Raw genomic sequence first — 11,670 nt, forward strand, 5'->3', positions numbered from 1 at the left:
TAAATGGTGTGCCCATTTCGTGTAAGACACGAGTACATAAAAGTGAGTCTTAAAAGTATAGTTGCCCTAGATAAGGATGAGGATACCACTACTGGCAGTCATCAGTAGATGACCCAGTCAGAATAAGTTTGTGATAATAGAAGATTCAGGAGAGATAAGAAATTAGGAGACCTAGTTTGTCAGGACGTATCGTAGTAACTATACAATATTCTCGATGCGCTCTGTAGCTGCGATTCTGATGCACATGAGATTATTGTGTAGAGCTGCGTGCATCCCCGTGGTGCTCCATAATGAGGGTGTTTGAGATGGCTTTGTTTTGGTACAGTTATGCCAGAACAGAGTTCTATATTTGCAGAGGAGTTGGGAACTCCTGGCTAAGAGTTTAGAGTTAGAATATTGAAAGGTCACAGTTGGGTGATAACTAGAGTCAGTGACTCAGTTACCCCAGCATGAGCTAGAGTTTCATCAAGAGTTGCCATCAGACCAGAGGTTTCGGACTAGTTGCAAAGTAAAGGTGACACTTATAGAGTGAGAATAGTATACCTTGTGTGTATCAGTATGGAATAAAGTACAACTCTACTACCTAGAGAAAGTCGAAACTATGAATTGATGATTTATAGAGCTATGATATGATAAAAGAGTCATTAACTTGACATGGTTCGGCAAGGTGGTAGATGTAGTACCTTTGTTGCGACAAGTTAGGATATAGTCCTATCTTTTCGTAATGGATCAAGGTTATTAATGATAATGATGACTTATGAAATAGTGTCCCAGATGGGACTGTAGAGTGTGGTAGAGAATAGTTGGCTCGGGTATCCTGGAGAGGATACAAGTTCCATTATAGGAATCATATATAATCAGATCACGATGGATGTAAATCCTTTGAATTGGATGACGGGTTTGGGTGCCCGAAATCTTAAGTTTTGGAATTGAGTAAACATGGAAAATAATAATAATAATAATAATAAAAATAATAATAAATAAAATTACTGCAGAATCAGTTCTCGAGGTAGTAAGGGTATTATGTAAGTTAAAGGATAAGAATAAAGATCATACAATAAAAGTATGACTGTAATTTGCTGAGTTCCTTTCTAATTTCAAATTATTCAAAACAATAGTATAATCTAATTATAATAGTGTTAAGAGTAATAAATTAGCGAAGATAAATCACGGAAGGCCAATGGATAAAGAAAGTGCAAAATGAAAGTTTGGGCAATTGATTGCAGATGCAATATAATCTAAATGCTAGTGGAAGTACTAGCTAGAGTGGTCAAAGGACCAAATCTGAGTAGCACAGACATATGATAACGCGATAGAGACTCTAAAAGATATAGTTAGCAAGTACAGCTATTATGTTAGGAAGAAGAATGGAACCAGGGATAGAATAGTCAAGTTCTATTTTGGGTAAGACAAATGAAATAAATGAAAGGACAACCTAAAGAGCGCATAATAAAAGGAACAAAGTTAAGATATAGGATAGGCTAAGTGTTATTCTTGGCAAGGAGAATGACAAGGATGGAAAACCCAAAATGGGATCACATTAGTGAGAAAAGTGATGGAGGTATGGAATACAATAATAATGAGTAAATGTTAGAAGGTGTGCGATGGTATTGCGGACTACCTAAATAGGTAGAGAAAGAGAAGTTAGTAAGCAGTAAGTTGAATAAAAGTCAGTCTAAGGGATCAAATTAATGACCCTAGATAAGGGTGGAATTAGTGTTGGAAGAATTTATTAGTGAGAGAAATCTTTCAGGAATCAACAAAAGTTAAGGGCACAATAAAAACGATGATAGATATGAATCATAGGTCGAGTATAAGTAAAGTTAATAAATTATAAAATATTATGTCAAGAAGGAAAATGGTACTGTAAAGGGTTTATGCAGATGATAACTTATAGGTAGAGCATAATTGTTCTAGGAGATGATGAAATTTGGAGATAAAGACCAAGAAACTTAGGTGAAACGTTATAATATGACAATCGGGTGTAGTTGAATATAAGAGGATATTTTCTTTCTTTTCAAGTTTAGCTTGTGCTTTTGGTTCTAGAAGGTTATATAAGGAACAAAAAACTGAGTCAAGGAGACCTAGTTATTGAGAGTTTAGTAGGCACAAATTCATACATAATTTCCTGATATGAGAATGACAAGAAGTGCATACCTAGTATTAAGTATGAAAGGACGAACAGAGTAATGACAGGAGTTAAATTGAGTTAGCTACTAAGGCTTGCAACTGTTTTAAACTATGAGCTGGAGGAAGTACTATTTATGGTTGAGATTCAATAGATGAAATTGTTGCTGATGGGTAATTTGAGGTTGAAATTTAGAAAGCTATGTTAAGTATATATGATTATATTAACTAGAATGAACACGTGAAGTATCTTGTTTGGAATTAATGAATGACACATATTTCTTACAGTAGTGTTAGTTCGGATGGAACTTATAGTTTATGGGGCTCATATTCATCCAGATAAGCAATTTCCTACTAAGGTGATAGGGAATGATATTGTTATGATATTTAAGTTGTAAAAAAGTGGATACAAGAAAAAAAAAATTTTCTATGGGTAATTATAAGTGTTACATAAGGTGAAGAATGTGCTGGTAGGAGTAAATCATAGGGTTAGAATTCTTGAAGTAATGAAACTAGTATTCAAGATAAGACTAAGAAATAAAAAGAAAGTTAAAGTTAATGATGGGATAGACATCTTTGAAGGAAAAGGTGTAAGGATGAGATAGGACTAAAATTAAGGAATAAGTACAAAGAGTTGAAATGATACCAACAATACCAAAAATAGGAAAAGGGAAGTGGATAAGATGTAAAGGACAGGAAGAGAGCTCGATAGAGTCAGTTATAATGATGAGGATAAGGAGTGTCTAACCACTGCCCCTGTGTTAACACTACCTATGAGCGGTGAAGGATACACCGTGTACTGTGATGCCTCTAGAGTTGGCCTAGGGTGTGTTTTGATGCGGAATGGAAAAGTAGTGGCTTATGCTTCAAGGCAGCTGAAGAGGCATGAGCAGAACTATCCCACCCATGATTTGGAAATGGCGGCTGTAGTCTTTGCACTAAAAATCTGGAGACACTACCTGTATGGTGAAGTGTGCGAGATATACACCGACCATAAGAGTTTGAAGTACATCTTCCAACAGAGGGATTTAAACTTGAGACAGAGGAGATGGATGGAGCTCGAAGACTATGATTGCCCCATCCAGTACCACCACAGGAAGGCCAATGTAGTAGCAGATGCTTTAAGCGTAAAATCTTTTGCGCTTGGCGCACATTTCAGCAGAGAAGAGACTGTTGATTCAGGAGGTACATGAGTTGATGGATCAAGGTTTAATCCTAGATCTTTCAGATGAGGGGGTATTGTTGGCTCACTTTTCAGTGAGGCCAGACTTGAGGGACAGAGTTAGAGTTTCCCAGCACAGAGACCAACAATTGATGAAGATTATAGAAAGAGTACAGCAAGGTGAAGGTGGTGAGTTCGGATTTGCCAATGATGGCGCCCTAGTGCAAGGTTCTAGGATATGTGTGCCCGATGTGGACAACCTCAGAAATGAAATCATGCGAGAGGCACACTACACACTGTAAAGTGTCCACCCAGGTTCCACCAAGATGTACCATGATGTGAAAGATAGCTATTGGTGGAATGGCATGAAGAGAGACATAGCAGACTTTGTGTCCAAGTGCTTGACTTGTCAGAAGGTGAAGTTTGAACACTAGAGACCGTCAGGGAAGTTGCAAGAGCTCCCTATCCCAGAATGGAAGTGAGAAATGATCACTATGGATTTTGTGACTGGGTTGCCTCGTACCACGCGAGGATATGATTCCATATGGGTAATTGTAGACCGCTTGACCAAATTAGCTCACTTCTTACCTGTAAAGACTACATACTCTGTGGCACAGTATGTCCGGCTCTACATTCGAGAAATAGATTGCATGGAGTTCCGCCCATAATATCCGAGAGGGCCCCGATTCACTTCTCGGTTTTGGAGAAAGTTGCAGGAGGCACTTGGCACACAGATTGAACTTTAGTACGGCTTTCCACCCTCGCATGCACGGACAAATTGAAAGGACAATCCAAACACTGAAAGACATGCTTCGCATGAGTGTTTTGGATTTTGGAGGTCAATGGGATGATCAGCTAGCTTTGGTGGAGTTTGCCTACAACAACAGTTATCACTCCACCATAGGAATGGCGCCCTATGAGGCACTATATGGAAGAAAGTGTAGGTCTCTTACGTGTTGGGACAGAAATGGGAAGCGAAGGTGCATGATGTAAACCTAGTGCAAGACACTTGAGAGATAGTTCCTTTAATCGAACGAGCAGTAACTTTCAAGATGGCGAGAAAAGTTATGCAGACCCAGACGGAGGGATGTGGAGTTTGCGATGGGCGATTATGTATTCTGAAGGTTTCTCCAATGAAGGAGTCATGAGATTTGGAAAGAAGGGCAAGTTGGCACCTCGGTATATTGGACCTTTTGAGGTTCTTGATAGAGTTGGAGCGATTGCCTACGGTTGGAGCTACCACCCAACCTCTCTCACGTTCATCCGTGTTTCACATCTCCATGCTCAGAAATACATTCCCGATCCTTCTCATGTACTGCAATGGATGTGATAGAGCTAAAAGAGAACTTGACATTTGAGGAGCAGCCTGTAGCCATATTGGACTACCAAGTGAGACAGCTGAGATCAAAACAGATCCCTATGGTTAAGGTTTTGTGGAGGAGTCAGTCCGTGGACGAGTGCACCGGGGAGTTAGAACGGGCCATGCGGAGCAAGTACCCCTATCGGTTCCATGTATAATCATGTGCTTTATTACGCCTTGTGTAAAATTCGAGGCGAATTTTTACGTAAGAGGAAGAATGTAACACCCCGATTTTTATATATTATTATTGGGCTTCGTGTAGGTATCCTCAATTCGCGGAAATTCGGCGGTTGTCGGATCTGTGAATTTTCGGCCAGACAGACCAGCTACCGGAAAAGTCTCCGAATTGGATCGAGGTTATGGCTCTCGGGCATCGGCGCGTTCAAGTCGGAATCGGCAAAGGTAAACCGAACCTTTCTTTTCGTAATTTTAGAGTGCTTAAATAGGATTGAAAATCCATAAAATATTCGTGGTAGCTTAGAAAATTATGATTCTTTTTGCAATAGCTTAGTAATATTTCTAAGGACCGCGGGGCAGAGTTTTATAATTTTTAGAGCTTATTTGAGCAGTTTTTGCAAAAATGATCAATTATAAGGACTAAATTGAAATTTTACATATTGTGATGAATGATTGATTTGATGGGCCCAGGAGGGGCTGTGTGATGTGATTGAGTTGTGGATATATGGATTGTGGATATAGAAGTGTGTTTTGAGCCCTTTTGTAGGTTGGGTAGGTCCTAGGTATAGGGGAGACTCTGCCGGATTTTCGGCACGACTTAGGATGTATTGGTCTTTTTCTTTGTTTGTATTGAGTCAAATTTATTAAAGATTGTAATAAAAATTGTCAAGTGCGCCGGGACAGCCTTCTTCCTCCGCCCAGCTGCCTCAGTGACCACCGTCAAGTCTGTGAGTAGAATATTAATTTTAATTGTAATTTCGATATTATTATATGTTCAAGCATGTCCATGCATCACTTATATGCATATATTTATGTAGTTAAACTCTAGGCACGATTTATGTTGCATTCATAACTGTTGATGTTCCATGGATGTTGTTGTGGTAATTTGGAGCGCAGCGTGCGTTGGCGTGCGTGTGATGTGGTGTGGACTATGGATAGGACGGGGTAGTCACGGCTTGAGTAATTCGCTGGGACCCGATCCTTCGAGGGGTAGTCACGGCTTGAGTAATTCGCTGGGACCCTCGATTTGGTTATTAAGTGGAAGTCCGAGCTTGAGTAATTCAGGCACCAAAGTTGGATTTAAGAGAGTCAGTATAGGATCAGCTCCCATATGTTATGATTGATACTACAGGGTGTGTGAGTGCTCCAAATTACCTTTTTGATGCTATGATGTGAAAATATTGTTGATGTTGCATTTCACTCTACAGGGTGCATTAGTTTTAGATAGTTATAGGGATTATGGTTAAAATTGATATTTTACTCTCTGAGTCGAACGCTCACTCTGTTCAAAAATTTTCTGAGCCACAGGAGGATATTTTTTGAGGTTAACCTGCTTTCTCCCTCGCAGGTCAATTATTACTGTTTGTATAAACTTGTTAAATCTTAGAATTTCCGCATGTGTTAGAAATGTTTATTTGATTTGGGTCTGTAAACTAAATTATTATTTTGGGACCTGTAAACTTAATATGCTATGCATGTTTGATGGATTGGATGAGGGAGCTGAGCTCCCATTTATTTTTATGTTGATGAGTATGTGGAGGGTGAGCTGAGCTCCCCAAATGACTATATATTGTGTTTACAGGTCGGGTGAGTCAAAAACTCCCCGTTGGAAAGTCCATTTTATGGCCGGACTCTGTCCGTTTGTTTTCTTGAAATTGGGCCCAAATGGGCCTTAGAGTTGGGTTAATGAACAGTTAGGCTTACTACGGGCCTCGGGGGCTTTAGGCTGGCCCAGGTCCTAGTGCCGGTCCGGCCCATAGGTTGGGTCGTGACAATTGACTTCTTTTTAGAAGATTCAGTTGGCAATCCTCCAACTAACTTAGGGTTTTAAACTCATGGATTGTAATGGGATGCAAGCCACATCTCACGAAAAGGCAACTTTAAGAGCTAATTGTAAAAAAAGATTGAACAAGTGAATAAAAAAAGAAAATTGGATGACAAATGAATGAGTAGTTGGAATTGGAATCAGAATTATGCAAACCAATTTTGAATTTTGGATTACTATGAATCTAGTTTAGTTGTGTTTCAATTTGTTCTTTTTAACTTGCTATTTTTGTGAGCATGAAAGTTTGATGTGAAACTAGTTCCTATTATTATAATTTTTTTTTTTATTTCTTCTGAATCTGTCAATGAGTAATATACTTTCAGTAAGAGATTATGCAACATAAGCTAATATTATTGAGTCAAGTAGTGAGCTTAGCAAGAAAACATGAATAATTGGTGATTTTGGATAGTTATGTAACTTGATTAGCTATGAGCAACAATTTACATATTACCAATGGATGTGCCTCATTTGTTTTGAGGTTTTGATTTATGTATTTGACAGGTTGTGAATATTCTTTTGTTTTTAGGTAATTTGCTTTATAGTTTATGAGTTTGTTTATAGCTCATACTTCAGCTCAGAAATTTCTTCATAAATGTCTGCTCTTTAAATCTTCCCCAGCTCAATACTCCCATTACCTTTTTTTCACACTCTGATGGTTATTACGAGAAGACCCACCATTTATTTTAAAATTTTCCCTAAATATCACCCTTTGCACTGTAAATTCTGCAATTTCCAATCCACAACCACCATATCCAATAACCATACAGAAGCATTTCAATGAAAAGATTACGTACTCTGAATTTGAAACATCCATACAACTTGCAACCTTAGTTGCTTTCATTTCTGATCATGCATATTTTAGCTCAGTTGCTGCTATGCATGGGAAGAGCTCTGGGTGGTGTCTCCTTGTGTCTGAAAACGGCGAGACACAGTAAGAAAGGCATTTCGAGAACGTTTCCGTAAATTTGGAAAGCTGGAAACGCGTTTCTTTATTAAAAAAATTTAAGTTAAAAAACGTAGTCTCAAAGACAAAGGATAGCCTCATCGAACAGAGAAGGAGAAGAAAAAGAAGAGGAGAAAGACTTACTTGACAGCGACGGCGGCTAATCATGGACCGGTAACGACTGGCGACAGTGCGACGCAAGTAACTGTAAATTACTGAACTTAAATTAAGAGATAATTAACATTTTTAATTTATTATTATTCTTGAATTGTCATAATATGAAAAGCTTTCATCAGCTTCTGCATGAGAGCAGGAGAGAGGACAGACGAAGCACAGTAGATGAAACATACAAGATGATAATACGTAGAAATTCTACTTTTGGACTCCACAAGCAAAGAACAAAAACACAAGCCCAACAAAAGGGCCCTTGAACCAAACTCATCTGCCTCATAATTAACCTCTTAATTACCAACACATACGACTACAGCTCGTCTAATTTGAAGCTTAAGGGGGATACGTGTTCTTGTTCATCATTTCCCCTCATGCGCCTTTCTTCTGGATTTCTTGTCCCACTTCTTTAGTCTTCTGTCCTCCATAGCCAGCCATATCCTGCATGCGCTTCTTTGCCTGGTCTAGCTGCTCCGGAATGGCCTGCGTGACCTGACGGAGGTACTGCAACACCCACGACAGCGATGTCAGCCCCGTCAGCCCAAATGCCCCAGAAGCTAGAACCGCCACCACTGCAAGCCCAAGGACAAAAGCAGCCGGAACAAGAACTGGGCTGAAGATGAAAAAAAGTGGGGTTGTAATTGCTAGGCCGATGAGTGTACCAACTAGGGTTAAACCCGCAAGGGCAAGAAGCCCGCCGCCGACGGGGAGAAGGGTGACGACCGCCAGCACTTTAGAGGCTGAAGGACCCTTCTGTTGACCCTTGTAGCCAGGATCATATCGGAGCTGTGGGTGCACCTGAACCTGGTGTGGCTGTGAACGATCAGTCATTGATGATATATGGTTGTTGGAGATCAAAGGATGAGATGATTATAGAGAAAGAGAGGCGAGAAGTAGAGGCAGGGAAGAGGTGTTTTAAAGGGGAAGAAGAAGTGCAGGCAGTGTGACACGTCGGGCATGAGATGGTGAGTAAGAGGTGTGCATGAGAAACAAGTTTCAAGGGTCTTTTGGGGAACTGATGCAAAATTAAGGAGCTGAAAAAAAAAAAAAAACTGGATTTTAGTTTTATTTGAGAATGAATTTTATATTCCATTCATCCAATTTTTTTATGGCATTAAAATTTTTCTTTTATTTTAAATTATTTATCGCGTTCAAAACTCAAAAATTATTAACATTTTTTTAATTTTTTTTTATTTAAATATAATAAATATTTATATAATAAATAATTAAATAAAATAAAAAATATTTTAGTCAATTATCTGTATGCTTTATAAAAATGAGATTATCCAATAATTTTCTTAATTACTGTATAAAATTTAAATACAATAAATAAAAATAAATAGATAAATAGAGGGTGTAAATAATAAATTAAATTCTTATATCAAAATTATATTGAATTAATTAAAGTATATAATGAATATAAAAATTTAAATATAAATATTTAATTTAATAAAGGATATTTAACTTAACTTATAAAACGTAATTTAAATGTACTTGTGATTATAAATTAATATAAACTTTTAAGTATTTAAAATTTTAATTAATTACATGTTTGATTATAAGTGACATAAATAATACATTTAATAAAAAGTAACTTATAAATATATTTATTGTTAAAATTATTAAAAATAATATTAAATAAGATATGTGTTTAATTTTTAAAAATTAAATGAATGTAATATGATAAAATATTTGATTAAATTAACTTATAAGCATATAACTTGTAACATCTTGAATTTTTAAATAATTATTTTATGTGAGAATTGACTGGTTTGGCAAACCCAGGATGGACATTGTGTAGTTGTTGTGTTGTGGGCCTGAGGCCACTTGGATTGAGAAGTCTTAGTTGAGTTATTTTGTAAGTTAGGTATGTCTTAGGTATAATGGAAACTCTGTCAAATTTTCGGCATAAACCTAAGGTGTCTTAAGCTCTTTAGTTCTTTATTTTAAGTTAATATTGATAAATTTTGAATATGATTGTTTAGGTGATCCGAATCAACCTTTCTCATCTTCCCAGCAGCCCCAGTAACATTTGGATAATAAGTGAGTAGATATTAATTTTATTTATAATTTCAATATTATTATTATTATATATTCAAGGCATGCTCATACATTTACTTATAAATATATATGTGTAGTTAAATGCTAGGCACGCCCTTTTGTTGCATATTTTATTGGTAAAATTATTATGGATGTCGCCTTAAGGTAATTTGGATCTGTATGTGTGTGTTGGCATGCGTGTGGAGTGGATATGGATATGAGTAGAACGGGTAGTCGAGGCTGGAGCTTGACTCGCTAGGGCTCGATCCTTATATATGGATAAGTCCGGGTGAGTACGACTTTAAGTTGATTTCGTTGACCCTGGCACTAGAATTATTAAGAGAAAGTCCAGCTTGAGTTGACCTCGCTGGCAAAGCTGTATAGGAGATCAGCTCCCATATGTATATATGTTGATGTGACACACGGGTGTGTGAGTACTCTAAATTATCTTTTGTGCGAATATTATTTGAATTGTTTGAAATTATGTGTGTATGTTGTATTTCATATATAGGAATGCATTAGGTTTAAATAGTTATAGAATTTGTATTTAAAATCAATATCTTACTCTATGAGTTAAACGCTCATCCCTGTTCAACTATTTTTCCTCAGGTGACAGGTAGACTTGTTGAAAATAACCTGTTTTCTTTTCTCGCAGGGTAAACAAAAAAAGTTCAATTTACTTTATTATCTGTTGTTAAATTATAGAACTCCGCATGTACTAGTAGTGTATTGTTCTTATCTGGGGTTGTATTAACCAAACTTTTAGAGTTGTAACCTTATTTATGTAGAAATATTTAGATGCATGAGATATTCATCCCTTTGGATGAGGGAGCTGAGCTCTCATTTGATTATTTATCTGCTTTGAGAATTGTAAGGATGAGCTGATCTTCCCATATTGTTGTTTTATTGGTTTACAGGTCTGGTGAGTTAATACTCTCTATTGGATAGTCTAATTTATGGTCGGACTCTGTCCGTTTGTTTTCTGGAAATTGCACTATATTTATGGGGTCTATGAATGGGCTAGAAATAGTTAGGCTTACTACGAGCTTTGGGGCCTTATGCTAACCCAAGTTCTAGTGCCGATCCTGCCTAAAATTTGGGTCGTGACATAACTTATAAGTATTAAAATGAAAAAATTAATCCTAATATATTTTTGCAATTTATAAATTTGATTTATAATATTATAACTAATGTAATAAGAGCTGATAAATTAAGAGGAACACTCTTGCATTCTCATATAAGTATGAATTTATAATAGCGAAAAAAAAATGAGATAGCTTTACAAGAGGAAATATTTATTGCCACATTTCATTTGTTTCTCTGCATAAATTTGTTGTTTTCTACTTTCATTTATATATGCATATGGAAGTAGGGATGGCAATAAATCAAATTTTTACGGGTACTTAATGTAACCGAATTCTAATAAGATGGATTTGAGTAGTGCATAGTCGAGTTTGATACCGGTTCAGATTTAAAATTTAATACTTAGAATGGGTTCAAATTTTATATGTTGAACATCCATTACCCAAATCCGTTTATATAAGTATTTAATTAAATATAAAATATATATTTTTTATAATAATATTTATAAATTTTTATATATTTTATCTTACATAAAATAAAATTGAAATATTTTATGGAATTATTAAATTTTTAAAATATAAATTATTGATAAAAATAATTTTTTATGTGGATTTTTAATTAAAATATATAAAATTAAAAGGGTTCGGATATTTTCTAGGTAATAATAATCGGGTTTGGGACAGATTCGAGTAATTGAAAATAAATTTTAATCAGATTTGAGACGAATTTAAATTTTGATAATATTAATCAAACTTACGTTTTAAATAAGGTGATTTTCGTGAGTA

General features: G+C 36.3%; 1 protein-coding gene across 1 annotated transcript; it reads right to left on the bottom strand.

Moving 5' to 3' along the window:
* Positions 1–7,820: 7,820 nt before the first annotated feature.
* Positions 7,821–8,666, bottom strand: LOC110669603 (oleosin 18.2 kDa-like). The gene has a single exon (XM_021831322.2). The coding sequence runs from the start codon at positions 8,591–8,593 to the stop codon at positions 8,135–8,137; it is 459 nt and encodes a 152-aa protein (XP_021687014.2). The 5' UTR covers positions 8,594–8,666; the 3' UTR covers positions 7,821–8,134.
* Positions 8,667–11,670: the final 3,004 nt, after the last annotated feature.

This window comes from Hevea brasiliensis, chromosome 18 (genome assembly GCF_030052815.1).
Source record: "Hevea brasiliensis isolate MT/VB/25A 57/8 chromosome 18, ASM3005281v1, whole genome shotgun sequence".
In the NCBI taxonomy this organism is placed as follows: Eukaryota; Viridiplantae; Streptophyta; class Magnoliopsida; order Malpighiales; family Euphorbiaceae; genus Hevea; species Hevea brasiliensis.

Excerpts from the sequence above, each read along its gene's own strand:
- LOC110669603 (XM_021831322.2), bottom strand. The coding sequence starts at position 8,593 with ATGACTGATCGTTCACAGCCACACCAGGTTCAGGTGCACCCACAGCTC.